Source organism: Chanodichthys erythropterus, chromosome 10 (genome assembly GCF_024489055.1).
Source record: "Chanodichthys erythropterus isolate Z2021 chromosome 10, ASM2448905v1, whole genome shotgun sequence".
NCBI classification, from domain to species: domain Eukaryota; kingdom Metazoa; phylum Chordata; class Actinopteri; order Cypriniformes; family Xenocyprididae; genus Chanodichthys; species Chanodichthys erythropterus.
This window is the reverse complement of record NC_090230.1, coordinates 39,506,992-39,527,783: the sequence shown is the minus strand read 5'-3', so window position 1 is coordinate 39,527,783 and position 20,792 is coordinate 39,506,992. Positions and strand designations below refer to the sequence as shown.

Below are 20,792 nucleotides of genomic sequence, written 5' to 3'. Positions count from 1 at the left end.
TGGGGCTACACCACTGTATCAGTGTCCAGTTTGCACATATAATTCATTTGAAGAAAACTTGATGAAATATGTGTGCATAACTACACCGTGCTGGTTAATGTTTGGTGCAGGATAATGTGTGAAATAAAAACTTTAAACACGGATACTTTATTCTGTATGAGCTATGTGCCACGTGGCTAGTGTTATTAAACTTAACGCTGAGCTCCGCGCTGAAACCGAGCATATGCGCGCTCCACGTGTTTATCAATCACAATCGTATTTTTCATGTGTTCGTATTCAAACTTCAGTTCTGACCGCATCGCGAGCAAAATACAAACACACGTGCTGTGCTGAAGGAAACAGAGCCTATGGCTCGCGTGTTTGAACGCAGCTAGAGCAGGCAGAGGAGAATGAGCCGCACTTTTGGAACATTTGAATTCTCCGCTGTAATGCGATCTCACGCGAACATATTTTCCATTTGTGCTGGTAGATTACAGCAAAACAATCCACATGCACACAAACGATCTGCTCTGGTCGCGGCGCAGGAAAACACATTGTGTTGTGGCACTGAGGAAACGAACACCAACGATATGTCTCTGAATGACAACAGACCAAGGCGAGAGAAGTGACGCTTCCTCATGCATAATACCAAAATTATAATCTTATGCATACTACAGCTCAGTGATTGGATTAAAGGAGCTTTATGTCATGAATATATGTGGAGAAACAGTCTACGTCACCATGTTCGACCATGTCCATACATACTTGGCCGAAAACACACGATGACGTCAGATTTTGTGACGTTGCTCCGACTCAGCTTTTCAAACAGGAAGTCAGAAATCGCTCTGGAAAAATGCAAAAATAACTATTTTTCACTTATGAATAACATTAATGAGTACCTTTAGTGTTTTCAATGATGTGCAGCCTATACATATCTGTTTACATCTCAAAAAAGTGTTTTGGGGTTTCATGACACTTTAAGCCAAAATTAGGAATACATTTTCACTTTCACTAAAACAAAAACAAATGACCTTCAATATAAAGAAAATGAAATAGTAAAAACTTCACCTTTAAATACCTTGATATATTGATAATTGACCCTTAAATTAGCAAAATACTTGTAGTTAACTTGAAATAAGCTTAGTAACAGTCACTTTATATTAAACAAGCAATAACTTAAGCTTGGACTTATATTTTTGACCACTGCACTTTACCCCTTTAAGCACTTAATAGAGTCCCTTTAAAGTTAGCAAGGTTAATCTACTTCTTCACATTTAACTTGTTTTAAATGCGTTGCTTCTTCTTAGCTTAACCACTCTGCACTCTTGGACCCCTGTTGCCGTTGGTTTGGGCTTTACGTGTATGCAGTCCGTCTTTCCTTTGATGCTTGAGAGCGACGTCACCACTTAACGAGCTGATCGTTTACGGCTCCACTGCGACTGGCACCGCTCTCCTCTCCTCCAGCAAGAAACAGGCCGAGTTCTGCCTGTTACTCCCCTCGAGTTCAATCAAAGGCTCAGGTCAATCTTGGTTTTAACAGACATTTATTATTCGGACACGAGTCTTCGACATGTCTTGTTCATTCCAGTCTTGCAGCCCTTTATGTACAACAATGCCATCAGAACTATGAAAGGAAATACGTAAAACTTAAATTAACCCTCTAAAAGTGGTGTTTTACACATAATAATAAACGAAAAATACATACAAAACGAATAAATAAAGTGCACATTCAACACGTAAGAAAATACACTTAACTGACTAATTATACATTAACATACGGTTACCTAGCTCACGTTGACATACGGCAAAACAATTAACACGACAAAACACATACCTCATTGGCCTCTCTAACTCAAGAGGAATAAACTTGGAGGGTTACAGTTTCTTCTTCTTAAACAAAAAGACAATATAACTTATTAGCACTTCTTCCAGATGTAACTTTTATAGACATGTTACGAGTGCAGCACCTCGTGTGGCTCTTCTACATGTAGTGCACCGGAAAAAAATATCCTGATAGCATATTTAATTCCCAAGCGGAACAAAAAGGAAATAGGTTCCCCCCTTTTTCTATGGTTTTAGCTAAATATTAAATTGACACGTTTTAAAAAAATATATATTACTAATTTATTCTAATGATTATTCTGAAGATTTTAACTATTTATTTACCTTTTAACTGTAAAGTGCATATTATGAACTGAAATATATTAGAGTTGCCTCTGACGGCAGCTACAGTATCCAGTCACTATTTCAGTGTGAGAAATTGCTGAAACCAGTTCTGCGCATGAGTGAATTAAACTGAATTGTAGACAAATTCAGACCTTTTTGCAAACCCATTTGTCAGATTAGATCAAAAGAGTTATTTATTTGCGAATCTGGCATCATTAGTTCTGATTGTAAACAGTGAAAAGAAAAAACACAACATGATTGCTGAAATATTATCAGGGAAAATGATTCTCAGATTGGTATACCATAATCTCCATTGTCAAACAAGGATTAATCAATAATATTTTACTGGGACACAGAGGTATTTCACAGGTGTTTGTGCCCCAGTTAAAAGGATCAAGCGATACCCCTGTCTAGTCTGATCAATTTATTTGATCCTACTGGACCCTTTTCACGTTTTTGGATTTGGAATATGTAAACTAGATGTAAACTAGAGGTATGTAGGATGATCGCAAATATAACAGCAAAAGAAAAAAATACACAGTACTGGTTCCAAAAGTAAAGAAGGAAAAAATATAGAGAGATTAAAGCAGAAGAGTGAAATATGCCATATTCACAGAAACAAACCATAGGTTAATTCATCATAACTGCTTGTGCATTTCTATGATTGGACAGGGATTCTATGTTTAGGTCTTGATCGTGGTTGCTATGTAACTATGGCTGTTCTGTCAGAATAAAAATATAAAAAGCAGGACATCACACACTTCTCTGGAACTGGATGAGAGGAACATCTTAGATTGTGTATTATATGCAATTGTAAACTACTCTGTTTGGAATTCTAATTTTTTTAAAGTCGTAAATAGGAAATAAGCTTGTTTTACATAATATTTTTATTTTCTCTATTTTCTATTAAGAATGAATGAAACTCTTTTTGTACTTTTGTTAAAGCTATACTTTTATCATTTCAGTTTTCATCACCTGCATGTTACAGACACTGTCCCCATCTTTCTGCCATTTTCCTTCACAGGAGCTTTTTTTCTTTGCTTATATAAGTACATTCAGGCTATAAATGAATTCATCTTTTCATCTGTATTAACTGTATTTTTTAAAATATTTGTGTGTGTATGTTAGGAGCTGGGTGACTGAAAATGGCAAATGAAAATTTCACTGTGAACAAGATAGACAGTTTTATAATCACTGGATTTGATCACCTGCAGAACCAAAAGCTCCTCGGATTCTTCATCTTAATAACCTACATGCTCATATTGCTTGGGAACGGCATCAATCTGTGTATCATCATGACTGACAGACATTTACACAAACCAATGTACATATTAATCTGTAATCTAGCTGTTGTTGACATAATGTTCTCCTCTACCTGCAGCACAACTATGATCTCAGTGCTGCTGGCTGAGATTAAAACTGTCTCATACTACTCTTGTATCTCAAGGATGTTCTTCTATCATCTTGGTGATTTCACAGAGGTCATGGCTCTGACATTAATGGCCATAGACAGACTTATTGCAATTAGGCTTCCTTTAAGGTATCACAGCATTGTAACAAATTTCGGAACATTTCTTCTTATTTTTCTAACCTGGGTCATTGGTTTCGCTATATTAGGTTTTTTGACATCTGTGGTAGACAATCTTCCATACTGTCACCCTGTTATTAGCCATGCGTTCTGTGGGTATGCTCCAATGGTCAGAGCTGCTTGTGTTGATGCTGAACCATATTTTGCCCCGTCTACAATATTAAGTGTGTGGATGTTGTGTGGACAGTTTCCTTTTATTATGTGCACCTATGGTGTTCTGGCATATAGTGTGACTAAACTCTCCAATGATGCAAGCAGAAAGCAAATGATCAACACTTGTTTGAGTCACCTCATTGTCCTGCTCAGTTTTTATGCACCAAAGCTAGTCTCTTATTTACTAACTCGAATAGGAGTTGTGCTTACTTTAACAGAGAAAAATGCATTATTGATAGTTGCCTCTGTAGTTCCTCCCTTAATAAACCCCACTGTTTATTGCACCAGGACTAAAGAGATCAGGAAACGATTAGTAGGTGTATTTTTTCACAAAAAAAATTGTACCTAATCATTAAAAAAGTCAGGTTGAATAGATTAATCATGATGCATTTCAAATGTTAATTCTTAAAGTATGTTGTTGCTGATGCATGTGTTGCATGTGATGCTCTAGCCAAAATCATAGACATGGTTTATAGATAAAGTTAGAAAAATATAAAAAGCTCTAGTTATTTTTAAATGACAGTATTAGAAGAAATTAATAATGTAATATTTAACAGAAAACAAAAATATTTGATGCATTTTGTATGTCTGCCATGTATATGAAGCATTAATCACATTAATAAATTTAATCAGCATCAAATAATGTCTCTTTTCCCTCAGTCTCAGAAGTTACTGATTCTATTAAAGCATGTGTAATGGGATCTCAAACACTACTGGGAACATTATCTGCTCAGCTAATAATGGACCATTAGGAAGGCTCTTGGGTACATCTTCTGTATATTAATAAGGTGGAAGCATTGTGGCTCATAAATTAAGGTTCACAGTGAAAACTTACTGAACAGGATCTGCTGGTTTAAATATTACAAACAAGTTTACAGTTAGCAATTAATACACATAACTTGATTTTTGTGGGGTGGAGCTGATGCAATACACTGAACACAAGAGTTTTAGATAAAGAATATGAGACATACACACTGAAAAAAAAAAAATATATATATATATATATAATGTCTCTAAGATGCTTGAAGAAACCTGCCTGCAAAGATACAGTACTGTGAAGAGTTTTAGGTACTTGTGTAAAAATGCTGTAAAGTGAGGATGTTTTTTTAAAAAAATACTGTTATAAACAGATTTATTTATCAATGAACTTATATTAACTAAATCAAAACAATATTTTGTGTGACCACCCTTTGCATTTAAAACAGCTCTTGTCCAGGTACACTTGGGCATAATTTTATAGCTTTGGAGGCAGGTTTCTTAAAATCTCTTGGAGACACGGCCACAGTTCTTCTGGATTTGGTTTGTCTCAGTTTAGTCTGTTTCTTCATGTAATCACAGATGGATTCGATGATGGTGAGCTCTGATCTCCATGTGGAGCACCGGCTGTTGGCTACTGGAGTAGGTTCAGCGGCGGTTGGGGCAGGCTCGGCCGTGGTGGCAGGAGCGGGCTAGGAGGGGCATGGAGCTACTGGCTCGGCGGCACATGAAGCGGGGTCAAGAATTGGGGTCCAGTTCATCCCCTCAAATTCAATTAAGAGCCCCACTGGTACTGGAGTGGGTTCAGCAGCAGGAAACTCAGAAGACTTGGTCTGCACGGTGGCAGGCTTTACTGGAGGCTTGGGCTGCATGGAGGCAGAAAACTCAGGAAATTCGGACTTCACGGGGGCAGAGAACTCAGGGAACTTGGGCTGCACAGAGGCAGAAAACTCAGGAAACTCAGGCTGTGTGGAGGCAAAAAACTCAGGAAACTCTGGCTGCGCGGAGGTAGAAAACTCAGGAAACTTGGACTTCACAGGGGCGGAGAACTCAGAGAACTCAGGCTGCACGAGGGCAGAATACTTAGGGAACTTGGCTGGCTTGGTCTTCCTCCTTCTCTTTGGCCGCCTGGACCCAGCAGAGGGTTGTGGGTCCGGCAGGACACAGGGGAAAAGCTCACTGGAGGGGCATGTGGAGAAAGATGGAGATGGACAAACTGGCCAGGCCATCCATGTTTCTGGGGGAATTAGATGAGAATTGCACACAATATCCAGAACCTCTTCGATAACAAACTTAGAACCATTTAAATACAAAATCTAATTAATGGAATCATTTAAGAAGAAATGATCAGCAGGTTCATCAAAACGGATCGTGTTCTCGTCCAACCACTCCAGAAACAGGGCGTTTAAACAAGCATCTGGCCAATTCGTCACATAAGCCAACAAACTCCTCCACATACCTCTCCAGTGAACGTCCATCCTGCAGGAGCCCAATGAGGTGATCCGTGGCAGAAACTAGCGTGGGAGGCACAGGAGGAGCAGAAACCTCGGACACAAAGAATAAGCCCATCTTGAGAAGTGGATCTCCAGTGGTTTTGGTCTGTTCTTCTGTTACGGGTGTATGTTGAGAGATAAGGCCAGTACGGAGATCAACAATACAAACGGGTTTATTCACAATACCAGAAAACAGGAACAACATACACAGTTGGCAAACAATCAAGAACAGACAAAAAGTTTTGTATCACTTATATTGGATAATGCAAACATTAAAGGATTATTTCTTTTCAGAATTAACATTTCCTGATAATTTAATGACCCCCATGTCATCCAAAAAGTTTATTTCTTTCTTTCTTCAGTCAAAAAGAACCGTGATTTCTTTTCGACTGAAGAAAGAAAGACATAAACATCTTGGATGACATGGGGGTGAGTAAATTATCAGGAAATTTTAATTTGAAAGTGAACTAATCCTTTAAGGGTAGTTATATTATGATGTCTTACTGCTCATGAATCAAATGGATAATGTATGGAGAAAAAAGGTCAACAGAGGTCCATGATAATGAGAACGAACTAAAATAGTGCATATCGTTTAATTAGCTATCATTTAATTAACTGTTGACTCCCTGGTTGGCCCTTGCCTGAATGTTTTTTTTTTACCAGTGTGTGATTATATTGTGTTTTTACTTAACCACTTTTACAAAATATGATAAAAGAACTTAAATGCTCTTAAAACATTCTAATTTCTGCCATTTTTAAACCGTGCATTTAGGACCAACATTAAAAACCTTGCAAAAGAAAAACAATTGTGAATTTAAATTGACGTAATCATGGTTGCTAGGAAACTGTATCTGTCATAAATTTAAAAGACATAAAAGGCATGGTCATCACACATCTGTTGAAATGGATGAGAGCAACATCTCAGAAGCTTTTGCATACGAAATTCAAATATTTTAAAGATCTAAAAAGGAATTCCTAAAGAAGAATAAGACTAGAAAATGTTTTACATATTATTCCTTTTTAGGATTTAAAATCATCAAAACTCTTTTTGTATTTCTTTTGAAACTATACTTCAACTTTCACAGTTATCACTTTGCCTTTACAGTCTGCTGCTTTCTGCCATTTTCCTTCACAGAAGCTTTTTTTTCTGTACATATATGAGTACATCAAGGATTTAATTGTTGTTCATTGGATTTTAGAGTTGTTTTTTAAAATATTTGTGTCTATATGTTATGAGTTCGATGAATGAAAATGGTGAATGAAAATTTCACTGTGAACAAGATAGACAGTTTTATAATCACTGGATTTGATCACCTGCAAAACCAAAAGCTCCTCGGATTCTTCATCTTAATAACCTACATGCTCATATTGCTTGGGAACGGCATCAATCTGTGTATCATCATGACTGACAGACATTTACACAAACCAATGTACATATTAATCTGTAATCTAGCTGTTGTTGACATAATGTTCTCCTCTACCTGCAGCACAACTATGATCTCAGTGCTGCTGGCTGAGATTAAAACTGTCTCATACTACTCTTGTATCTCAAGGATGTACTTCTATAATCTTGGTGATTTCACAGTGTGTATGGCTCTGACATTAATGGCAATTGACCGACTTATTGCAATTAGGCTTCCTTTAAGGTATCACAGCATTGTAACAAATTCACGAACATTTCTGTTTATTTTTCTAACCTGGGTCATTGGTTTCGCTATATTAGGTTTTTTGACATCTGTGGTAGACAATCTCCCATACTGTCAACCTGTTATCAGATATGTGTTCTGTGGGTATCCTTCAATGGTCAGAGCTGCTTGTGTTGATGCTGAACCATATTTTGCCCCGTCTACAATATTAAGTGTGTGGATGTTGTGTGGACAGTTTCCTTTTATTATGTGCACCTATGGTGTTCTGGCATATAGTGTGACTAAACTCTCCAATGATGCAAGCAGAAAGCAAATGATCAACACTTGTTTGAGTCACCTCATTGTCTTGTTTAGCTATTTTGCACCAAGGATGGTCACTACATTATTAACTCGAATAGGAGTTGTGCTTACTTTAACAGAGAGAAATGCATTATCGATAATAGCCTCTGTAGTTCCTCCCTTAATAAACCCCACTGTTTATTGTACCAGAACTAAAGAGATCAGAAAACGAATAGTAGGTGTATTTTTTCATAATTGTTTATTTTACTTAATCATTAAAAGGCAGGTTGGGTAGATTAATCATGATGGATTTAAAATATTCATTCTTAAATTGAGGTGATGTTTCTGTTGCATGTGTTTTGTGATGCTCTTGCTGTAGGCCAAATCATAGACATTTGTTTGTTAGAAGAAAAATATATGTGAAGCTCTGATTATTTTTTAAATGACAGAATTAGAAGAGATTAATAATGTAATATTAAACAGAAAACAAAAATATTTGTTGATGCATTGTGTATGTCTGCCATGTATATGAAGCATGAATCACATTAATAAATTTAATCAGCACCAAATAATGTCTCTTTTCCCTCAGTCTCGGAAGTTACTGATTCTATTAAAGCATGTGTAATGGGATCTCAAACACTACTGGGAACATTATCTACTCAGCTAATATTAGTTTATTAATAAGGTAGCTTATAAATATATATGCTTATAAATTAAAGGAGAAGCTCATCTCCTTAGTCTTACATTGGTTTTTACAAAATATGATGCTAGAATTAAAATGTTCTAAAAACATTCTAATTTTTAAATGTGTGTTTGAGACCATCATTAAAAACCACTGCTAAAGAAAAATTTTTTGTGACTTTAAATTTACGTAATCATGGTTGCTAGGAAACTATGACATATCTTTCATACAGTTAAAACAAATAAAAGGCAGGACATCACACATCCGCTGAAATGGATGAGAGCAACATTTCAAAAGCTTTTGCATAAGACATTCTAATATTTTAAGAATCTAAAAAGGAATTCCTAAAGAAGAATAAGACTAGAAAATGTTTTACATATTATTCATATTTATAATTTAAAATGATCAAAACACTTTTTTTATTTCTTTTTAAACTATACTTCAACTTTCACAGTTTTTCTCACTTTGCTGTTATAGACGCTGTCTGCATCTTTCTGCCCGTTTCCTTCACAGGAGCTGTTTTTCTGTGCATATATGAGCACATCAAGGATCTAATTGTGTTTTTAGATTTTAGATCTAATAGTTGTTGTTTTTTTTTAAATATTTGTGTCTGTGTGATAGGAGTACGGTGAATGAAAATGGTGAATGAAAATTACACCATGAACAATGTAGACAGTTTTATGATCACTGGATTTGATCACCTGAAGAACCAAAAGCTCCTCGGATTCTTCATCTTAATAACCTACATGCTCATATTGCTTGGGAACAGCATCAATCTGTGTATCATCATGACTGACAGACATTTACATAAACCAATGTACATATTAATCTGTAATCTAGCTGTTGTTGACATAATGTTCTCCTCTACCTGCAGCACAACTATGATCTCAGTGCTGCTGGCTGAGATTAAAACTGTCTCATACTACTCTTGTATCTCAAGGACGTTCTTCCATCATCTTGGTGATATCAAAGTATGTATGGCTCTGACATTAATGGCAATTGACAGACTTCTTGCAATTAGGCTTCCTTTAAGGTATCACAGCATTGTAACAAATTCACGAACATTTATGTTTCTGACCTGGCTCATTGGTTTTACTATAATGGCTGTTGTGATATCTGTGGTAGACAGTGTCCCATACTGTCAGCCTGTCATCAGATATGTGTTCTGTGATTATCCGTCCATGATCAGAGCTGCTTGTGTCAATCCTGAACCATATTTTTTATTGTCTGCAATAATTACTCTGTGGTTTTTGTGTGGACAATTTCCCTTTATTATGTGCACCTATGCTGTTCTGGCATATAGTGTGACTAAACTCTCCAACAATTCAAACAGAAAGCAAATGATCAGCACCTGCTCCAGTCATCTCATTGTCTTGTTTAGTTATTTTGCACCAAAGCTGGGGCCTGTACCATGAAGCTGGATTAGCTGGCTAGCCAGGTAAGTTTCAGATTAGTTTGCACCAATCTTGGGTTTTAGGTACCATGAAAGTGACTTGGCTTTTAGCGGTGTTCATCGCCATGGTAACTTACGCTCCACGGCTAACCTGCTCCGGGGCAGGTTATGTTCAGGGTTAGAGATCTCAAACTGAAATTGGACCAATCAGGTGTAAGCTAAGTGACACTGACACACCCAACGCAATAAAGTCACTCCCCCAGTTTCTCTTCCTCCAAATTAAAGGTCATTATATAGTAAAAACAAATATTTAATGATGAAATTGTCTGGTTTTAATGATAATATAATTTATATATGATTTGTATATGATCTATATTTTTATTAATCCATTACACACATGCAAGTTTAGTTTAACAGTTGTTATTAAGCACTTAGTTTCAATGAATATTGATCATATGTAGGCTAATATAAATAAGGTGTAAATATACTATTTAAATATGACTACATGTGAGCTTGTATGTTTGAGTCTCTATCTCTATATATTATTAACCATATAAACTAACTTCACTTGGACTGATAGAGAAAGATCATTTCTTTTATTTGTCCTCTTTCAAAGATAAGTATTTTCCATTAGTGTAAATGCGTTTAAATTCTTAATTTTCAGCGAATTGAATCTCGCTGGCTCTCTCGTGAGAAGTGAATCACAGTTTATTTCTGTTGCAAGGCATGTGATTGGCTGTTCACCACTGATGTCACAGATTCATGTGCACACACTTCACAAACTCAGGATCAAAGCCTGAGTTGACAGAGAAAGTTGATGATCAGCATCATGGTACCAACAAAGCCGGATTGGAGTGGTTTGGTTTTGTCAACTTGAAACTAATCCTATAACCCTGAGTTTGTTCATCTACCATCATGGTACAGGCCCCTGCTCTCAATTTTACTAACTCAAATAGGTGTTGTGCTAAATTTAACAGAGAGGAACGCAATAACAATTGTAGCCTCTCTTGTCCCTTCCTTAATAAACCCCACTGTTTATTGCACCAGAACTAAAGAGATCAGGAAACGATTAGCAGATATATTTTTGCACCAAACCACTTAAAGGTTTTTATCATAATATTATTATATTATGATATAATTATTCATTATTGTGTTTATTATCATGGATGATTGTCAAAATTTTGGTGATGGATTTTTTTTTTTTCACATTAGAGATAGTATAGTAGGTATGTTGCTATCTTGTCTGTTTTCAAAATGAAGAAAATGGGAAAAATATTTGGAGATTTGTCCATATTTTTACATTATTTTAAAATTATGTATACACACCGTGTTTCAGGAGCTCTTATGAGCCCGTACCCTAAACCTAGCCACTTCTCAAAAAGAAAAAAACAACAACTATATAATATATAACTTTTTATCAATTTTACTAGTCCACTGTATGAAGAATTTTTGGGTATAATATGTCACAGTTTACTTTATTTTGCTATTCACACATACATAAATGAACTATAGTGTCCTGCACCCTTAGTGAATATATCAAAAATATAAAAAATGTCTGAATAATTTTTGGTTTGACTGTGTATTTACTTTATATTGGCAAAAGTTTTGGGACGCCTGCCTTTACATGCATATGAACTTTAATGGCATCCCATTCTTAATCTGTAGGGTTTAATATGGAGTTGGCCCAACTTTTGCAGCTATAACAGCTTCAACTCTTCTGGGAAGGCTTTCCGCAAGGTTTAGGAGTGTGTTTATGGGAATTTTTGACCATTCTTCTAGAAGCGCATTTGTGAGGTCAGGCAGTGATGTTGGACAAGAAGGTCTGGCTCGCAGTCTCCGCTCTAATTCATCCCAAAGGTGTTCTGTGGGGTTGAGGTCAGGACTCTGTGCAGGCCAGTCAAGTTCCTCCACACCAAAATCGCTCATCCATGTCTTTATGGACCTTGCTTTGTGCACTGGTGTGCAGTCATGTTGGAAGGGGCCATCCCCAAACGGGGATGAAACACTACTGGAGTGATCCTCTTGACCATAAAGGGTTAGTTCACCCCAAAATAAAAAAAATTGTCATCAATTGCTCACCCTCATTTCATTACATCTCTCCATTGACTGTCCATGCAACTACCACTTTGTCACTTCAAAGAGTTCATAAAGAGATCATAAAAGTAATCCATATATGAATCAAGCGGTTCAGTCCAAATTTTCTGAAGAGACACATTCGCTTTTTATGATGAACAGATTGAATTTAGGCTTTTACACACATATAAACACAACTGTACTTGCTTGACGCACGAGAACAAACCTCATTAGCTCTTGTGGAAGCTCAAATGTGCTGCGTAACACACAAGAATGAACCTCATTGGTTCTCATACATCAAGCAAGCATGCTTGAGCTTCTGTCAAATCTCATGTGTGCACTGATAAATGTTTATATGTGAATAAAAACCTAAACTCTTCTTGACTTTTTTTTTTTCTGAGGTGAGAGACTTTTTACTTTTAGGCCACGATCTACAAGTTGAGAAACACTGCACTATATAACTATATTATATCTTTACTTAACCTGTTCTTTAATATTTAATGTATGTTTGATTAAATGTTTTGAAACAAGATTTTAATGCAGACACAGTTTAAGCTATATAACATATTGGAATAATCAAATCACAAGCTGAATTCAAATCAAATCGTAATCATATCATAATTTTTATTAATATCATAATAGCAAAGAAATAAATACAATAATGTTAATAAAAAAATCTTGCTCAACTGCAAAGACAGAACAAACCTTTAAATAAATAATTGTCTCTATTTATTATCAGAATACTCAAACCTGGAGAGAGTTCTTCACACAAGCCTGGCTGGTCCCCCCTTTTCTTCATAAATCATGATAAACCTAAACCATTATATAACTTGAAATATACTGTGTCATCTTATGCACTGTAAAAACAGTGACATTAATTAAATGAAATGAGTTTGTATAATTTTGTATAAATATTATATACATATAATAATAATGAAAGTTTACTTCATAGAAAAAAGTTGCATGAACTTGAATTTGATTGTGTTAAAGGTGCCCTAGATTCAAAAATTGAATTTACCTCGGCATGATTGAATAACAAGAGTTCAGTACATGGAAAAGACATACACTGAGTTTCAAACCCCATTGTTTCCTCCTTCTTATATAAATCTTATTTGTTTAAAAGACTTCTGAAGAACATGCGAATCTCATAACACCGACTGTTACGTAACAATCGGGGTGTACTCCCCCAATATTTGCCTATGCCAGCCCTTGTTCCCAACATTATGAAAAGCATAATAGGAATCAACAGACTAGGTACGCAAGCAAGGAAAATAGCAAAAAATGTCAGATGGAGCAATAATAACTGACATGATCCATGATAACATGATATTTTTAGTGAAATTTGTAAACTGTTTTTCTAAATGTTTCGTTAGCATGTTGCTAATATACTGTTAAATGTGGTTAAAGTTACCATTATTTCTTACTGTATTCACGGAGACAAGAGCGGTCGCTATTTTCATTTTTTAAACACTTGCAGTCTGTATAATTCATAAACACAACTTCATTCTTTATAAATCTCTCCAACAGTGTAGCATTAGCCGTTAGCCATGGAGCACTATCAAACTCATTCAGAATCAAATGTAAACATCAAAATAAACACTGTACTTACGCGATTAGACATGCTGCATGACGAACACTTTGTAAAGATCCATTTTGAGGGTTATATTAGCAGTTTGAACTTTTTTTTATGTTGTTTAAGGCAAGCGCGAGCTCTTTGGGCATGGAGCACCAGATTTAAAGGGCCACACACCCTGAATCGGCTCATTTCTAATTATGCCCCAAAATAGGCAGTTAAAAAAATTAATTAAAAAAAAATCTATGGGGTATTTTGAGCTGAAACTTCACAGACACCTTAGACTTATATTACATATTTTTAAAAAAAAGTTCTAGGGCACCTTTAAGCTGAGCTTAATATGACTGAGTTGCAGCAGATTTTTAATTCCAGTATGCTTTGCGGCAGACTGTATAAGTAAAGTACATGTTACAATTAATGTTATTTTGTGTGTTTTTGCACAAGATTGACATAGGGAGACATAAGTTAGTGTTTAATTTTGTTATGTTGGGATTTACACTAAAAAACAAGTTGAATTTACTTAATTTTCCTTTTGCAGGTTTTTGCACGAATATTTTAAATTTAAAGTAAATTTAAAATATGGAATTAAGTAACTCTACTTAACTAAGCAAAGTAAAATTAACAACAAAATCTTGGCCAGTAAAAGGTTGAGTAATTTAAATTTTTTAACATAGTTAAATAACAAGATTTCAGTACATGGAAAAGACATACATTGAGTTTCAAACCCCATAGACCTTTTTCACACTTCCGGGTTTTTGGCTTCCGGAATGAGCCACGCAGTGTAAAAGATTTTCCGGTTACAGTGATAGATAGCCTCGATCAGAACCAGTTCGGGAATCAAAGTCGTTTTACAAATTAAATGTCTTGAAAATGTTTGAACGGTCTTGGTGAATTATTGGTGAGACTACAGAGCTCTCATTAAGAGCTAAATTTAATAAATAATTTGAAGTGATGGCGGTTAAACTGGTTATATTCTTCGTGTATGTTTGGCGCGGCTGTGCATTATCGCGCTCCATGTGCTGTAAAGACAGTATCTGTGTCTAAACGTGCATACTATGTGACATTATTAATATTCAGTACTATTTAGGGTGGATAGTATGCACATAATGAGATGTATAGAGTGTTTTTAGCGACGTGCTGGGGAAATGATCGACTGGTAGGTCCCTTATCACACAAGCCTGATCCTCTGATTCGTGAAGCAGGACTGCTCGCTCCATGATATTTCTGGATATAAACACTTCAGTCATCTCTCACTCATTTTCCTGTCATCATCATCTTAAAGTGTGTATTATGCGCAGCATTGTTGTGCTATTGCAACATGCAAAGACTGATAGTTGTGTACAGTGTGGTTTTGGAAATTATGTCTTAGTTTAATCATTTTAATCGATCAGGATTAATTATAACATATGCTTGAATGTGGGATGTGATGCTATATGAGACATGCTATATATTTTTTAAAACGTAGCTATTAAACTCACGACAATATTATGTATCTCACGACTTTATATCCCACATTAAAGTATATATTGGGAGTTAATTTTTTTAATTAATAAATTATAGAAATGTTCGTAGTACGTAATACGATCTGGGAAATTGCTGAATGCGTAGCTGCATAGCCTTTGCTGTATGACAGCTGGTGATATAAATCCATCTTCCGGTAAATTCGATCAACGGTCTGAGTGGCTGTATAAGCTACAAACAAGTAGAAAATAATTTATTTGTAGATTATACAAAAGCTATTTGGAAAACAGACAAAACAGAAAAGGTAAGAAGCGATATTTGAGAAAAGAGCATATCAATGTAATAGCCGTAGACGCATAGCGGAACTAACTTTACCCTGCGTCACGTGATTTCCGATTCTTGTGAAAAAGGTCTATTGCTTCCTCCTTCTTATGTAAATCTCATTTGTTTAAAAGACTGAAAGTGTGAACTTTGTAAATGCACTGTAGTATAGTCCAGAGCTCGTGTGGCGGGGAACAGGCGAATTAAAGGGGCGGCGCACTGCCAAAATCAGTGTATGGTTAATGATGCCCCAAAATAGGCAGTTAAAAAAATTAATTAAAGGTGCCCAAGAATGCTTTTTCACAAGATGTAATATAAGTCTAAAGTGTCTCCTGAACGTGTCTGTGAAGTTTCAGCCCAAAATACCCCATAGATTGTTTTTAATCATTTTTTTTTAACTACCTATTTTGGGGCATCATTAACTATACACTGATTTGATTCCCTTTAATTCGTCTGCTCCCTGCCACACGAGCTCTCGACTATATTACAGTGCATTTACAAAGTTCACACAGCTAATATAACCCTCAAATGGATCTTTACAAGATGTTCGTCATGCATGCTGTATGCATGCTTCGAATTATGTGAGTAAAGTATTTATTTTGATGTTTACGTTTGATTCTGAATGAGTTTGAGGCTATGCTCTGTGGCTAACGGCTAATGCTACACTGTTGGAGAGATTTATGAAGAATGAAGTTGTGTTTATGAATTATACAGACTGCACATGTTTAAAAATGAAAATAGTGACGGCTCTTGTCTCCGTGAATACAGTAAGAAACGATCGTAACTTTAACCTCATTTAACAGTACATTAGCAACATGCTAATGAAACATTTAGAAAGACAATTTACAAATATCACTAAAAATATCATGCTATCATGGATCATGTCAGTTATTATTGCTCCATCTGCCATTTTTTGCTGTTGTTCTTGCTGGCTTACCTTGTCTGTGCACAGATCCAGACCTTAATACTGCCTTTCCTTTTCTAATGCCTTGAACATGGGCTGGCATATATGCAAATATTGGGGTTATACATATTAATGATCCCGACTGTTATGTAACAGTCGGTGTTATGTTGAGATCCGCGTGTTTTCCGGAAGTCTTTTAAACAAATGAGATTTACATAAGAAGGAGGAAGCAATGGGGTTTGAAACTCAATGTCTTTTCCATGTACTGAACTCTTGTTATTTAACTATGCCGAGGTAAATTCAAATTTTTATTCTAAGGCACCTTTAAAAAAAAATCTATGGGATATTTTGAGCTGAAACTTCACAGACACGTTCAGGAGACACCTTAGACTTATATTACATCTTGTGAAAAAGCATTCTTGGGCACCTTTAAATACCCAGTCATACAAGTAATATTAAGAATACAAATTATTTCAGGAAAATAAAATATTTTGCCATATGCAATTCATATATGTGTACATTTATTCTTCTGTTACATCATTTTTGATATTCATACTGGCATTAAATGCCACAGTTAAACAGGTAAATGAATTTGAGTAATTCAACACACAGAGGCGCGCGCTATTTAGGCTTTTATATAAGCACGTAACAGCTACGTAACAGAAGCTTTCACTGAGTTTTGGCTACTTTATTTTTTACTAAACACCAGATGGCGCTGATTTCGACACTCTCGAAGCTTTGAATCTTTTACGGAAACAATGAAAGGAAAGCCTCAGTGCTTCAATAGGCTTTATTTGCATATCACTAATGTATATGTCAAGAAAAAATACTTATTAGTAACATTAAAATTACATTTCTTTGAGAGAGTGTGCCTTCGCTTCCTGGAAGTAGGGGTAGGAAGTTGACAGCCTCATGTGGCAGAAAGGAAGTGAATACTTTTTTGTTGTTGTTCTTGAAATCCTTTATTTGGATGTTTTCTTGCATGTCACTGAGAACATGGATAACATCTAGAAAAAATACTTACAAAAGGAAAATGACTATGAGGAAAACTATACACTGCAGCAGCAACTGCCGGTGGGCTGAAATGGGTTAATTGCGATAATTATTACGAGATCTGGCGTGAACTCAACGATCTGCTCCCCTAATCCAAATCAAACACACCTGAACAAGCTAATCAAAGTCTTCAAGATTAGGATAGAGAGTTAGATGCAGGTGAATTTCATCTGGGCTGGAGTTTGTCAGACCTCCTTGGATCTTTAAAAACGCGTTTCTTTTTGTTGCGGGATTCAGTAGCACGTTTTCTGTGCCTCGTTATTCCTCCTGACTCACTAATTCAGTGTGTTTTTTAGCAGAGTGCATTGTGAGCTCGCAGGTCGAGAGGATGGCAGTTCGAGTATTCTGCTCGTTGAGCGCTGTTTTGTTGTGTCTGTCTGCATATTTGAGCACAAAAGACGCTGGAGTCATAGGAGGTGAGAAGTTCTTTTAACTAGACTTCACAGCCTGAAGGAATGCGTGAATGAGTGCCTTTACTATAATATAATAATTTTATTTATATATATAATATAATATAATATAATATATAATATAATATAATATAATATAATATATACACATATATATTATATATATATATATATAATATAGTATAATATAATTAATATTAATATATAATTAAAATATATATATATATATATATATATATATAATTAATATAATATAATATTTTATATAATATAATATAATATAATATTATGTTATATATATATATATACACACACACACACACACACATACACATATATATATATATATATATATATAATTAATATAATATAATATTTTATATAATATAATATAATATAATATTATGTTATATTATATATATACACACACACACACACACACATACACATATATATATATATATATTATATAAATATAATATAATATAATATAATATTATATATACATATATATAATATACATATACATATATATAATAATATAATATAATTAATATAATATATATATATATATATATATATATATATATATATATATATATATATATATATATATATATATATATATATATATATATATATTATAAAAAGATTTTCAAAGCATCTCTACAGTGATAGCAGGAACATAACTTTGTTTGTACAGCAGCTCTAGAAGAAAATGGTGTCATTGTCCAGTGTTTGTGATGTATGCTTGACTAGAAGCAGATAAACGAACCCTTCCCCCTGCAAACAAACTATTACAGAACTCCCTGGTCTCCCCAATATCCTCTTGAGTTGAAGTGTCTGGTCAGTGTCCCAAATACTTGCGGTTATGCTGTCCTGTAAAGAATGTACTTCTGATAGAGCCTGCTCTGTCACTTCGACTGTGGGCCTGTGTGCGTGCTGCCTGTTTTCAGTGAGTTTCAACTAATGATGGAGGGTAGAGGACTTTCAAAAGAAACACACTGAAAATGGTGCATAAACAAGTTTTCACACATTTCTAGTAACTTTCACAAACTGCAAGGAAACAAGTAACTCATTGAAACAAACATGAAACTAGCAAAGGATGAAATGGTATGTTCTTGTAAAACCTACTTTAATATGCTTTGACAACTTCCAACCTTTTTTTTTTTTTTTTTTTTCCTCCAGTTTGTCCTCTTATAATTGTCATACTCTGACAAAAGTACCTGAATTCAGCCCATAATACAGTTTCAAGCAGTTTCCGGTGAACCCTGCCGCCGAGCCTCCCGTGAAGCCTCCGGTGAACCCTGCCGCCGAGCCTCCGGTGAAGCCTCCGGTGAAGCCTCCGGTGAAGCCTCCGGTGAAGCCTCCCGTGAAGCCTCCCGTGAAGCCTCCCGTGAAGCCTCCCGTGAAGCCTCCCGTGAAGCCTCCCGTGAACCCTGCCGCCGAGCCTCCCGTGAAGCCTCCCGTGAAGCCTCCGGTGAACCCTGCCGCCGAGCCTCCCGTGAAGCCTCCCATGAAGCCTCCTGTGAACCCTGCCGCCGAGCCTCCCGTGAAGCCTCCCATGAAGCCTCCGGTGAACCCTGCCGCCGAGCCTCCCGTGAAGCCTCCCGTGAAGCCTCCTGTGAACCCTGCCGCCGAGCCTCCCGTGAAGCCTCCCGTGGTTTTTATTTTTTTATTGTAAATTATTTTTAAAAATGAAACTTTCATATATTCTAGATTCCCTACATGTAAAGTAAAACATTTCAAAAGTTTTCAATTTAAATTTAATCAATTTGTTGATTAGAGTGTACAGCTAATGAAAGTCCAAATTCCAGTATCTCAAAATATTAGAATATTTATATTTGAGTTTCATTAAATGACCATCCCTACAGTATAAATTCTGGGTATCTCTTGTTCTTTGAAACCACACTAATGGGGAAGACTGCCTTCTTGGCAATGGTCCAGGAGACAATCATTGACTCCCTCCACAAAGAGAGAAAGTCACAGAAGGTCATTACTGAATGGGGTGGCTGTTTACAGAGTGATGTATCAAAGCATATTAAATGAAAAGTTGACTAGAAGGAAGAAATTGGGTAGGCAAAGGTGCACAAGCAACAGGGATGACCGCAAGCTTGAGAATACGGTCAAGTAAAGCCAATTCAAACACTTGGGAGAGCTCGACAATGATTCAAAAGTCAGCGCATCAAGAGTCACCACACTCAGACATCTTCAGGAAAAGGACTACCAAGCCACTCCTGAAACAGAAACGTTAGAAGAATCTTACCTGGGCTAAGGAGAAAAAGAACTGTACAGTGAACAGTGGTCGAAAGTCCTCTTTTCATATAAAAGTAAATTTTGCATTTCATGTTGAAATCATGGTCCCAGAGTCTGAAGGAAGAATGGAGAGGCACAGAATCCAAGCTGCATGAAGTCTAGTGGGAAGTTTCTGAAGTTAATGATTTGGGGGGCCGTGACATCTGCTGGTGTTGGTCCATTGTGTTTTATCAAGTGCAAAGTATGCAGCCATCTCCCAGGAGATTTTGGAGCACTTTATGCTTCTATCTGCTGACAAGCTTTATGGAGATGCTGATTTCCTTTTCCAGCAGGACTTTAGCACCTGCCCACAGTGCAAAAACCACTTCCAAGTGGTTTGCTGACCATGATATTACTGTGTTTTATTGGCCAGCCAACATGCCTGACCCCTGAATCTATGGGATATTTTCAAGAGAAAGATGAGAAACAGTTGATCCAACAATATACAGATGATCTGAAGGCTCAATAGTGCCTCAGCAGTGCCACAGGCTGATCACTTCACTGATGCTGTAATTTGTGCTAGGAGCAAGTCATTTGCTGTAATATGTGCTGCCGACCAAGTATTGA

At 36.1% G+C, this 20,792-nt stretch overlaps 2 protein-coding genes and 1 pseudogene across 2 annotated transcripts; all 3 read left to right on the top strand.

Moving 5' to 3' along the window:
• Window positions 1–3,290: 3,290 nt before the first annotated feature.
• LOC137028331 (olfactory receptor 10G4-like) lies at window positions 3,291–4,235 on the top strand. The gene has a single exon (XM_067397095.1). The coding sequence runs from the start codon at window positions 3,291–3,293 to the stop codon at window positions 4,233–4,235; it is 945 nt and encodes a 314-aa protein (XP_067253196.1).
• A 3,151-nt stretch (window positions 4,236–7,386) lies between these two features.
• On the top strand, window positions 7,387–8,451 carry LOC137028330 (olfactory receptor 10G4-like). Its single transcript, XM_067397094.1, has 2 exons — window positions 7,387–8,301; window positions 8,440–8,451. Exons 1-2 carry the CDS (start codon window positions 7,387–7,389, stop codon window positions 8,449–8,451), a joined length of 927 nt encoding a protein of 308 aa, XP_067253195.1.
• A 929-nt stretch (window positions 8,452–9,380) lies between these two features.
• LOC137028329 (olfactory receptor 10G4-like) lies at window positions 9,381–19,614 on the top strand (annotated as a pseudogene).
• The last annotated feature ends 1,178 nt before the right edge of the window (window positions 19,615–20,792 follow it).

What these genes read in the sequence shown, in the direction of transcription:
- LOC137028330 (XM_067397094.1), top strand. Translation starts at nt 7,387, where the DNA reads ATGGTGAATGAAAATTTCACTGTGAACAAGATAGACAGTTTTATAATC.
- LOC137028331 (XM_067397095.1), top strand. Translation starts at nt 3,291, where the DNA reads ATGGCAAATGAAAATTTCACTGTGAACAAGATAGACAGTTTTATAATC.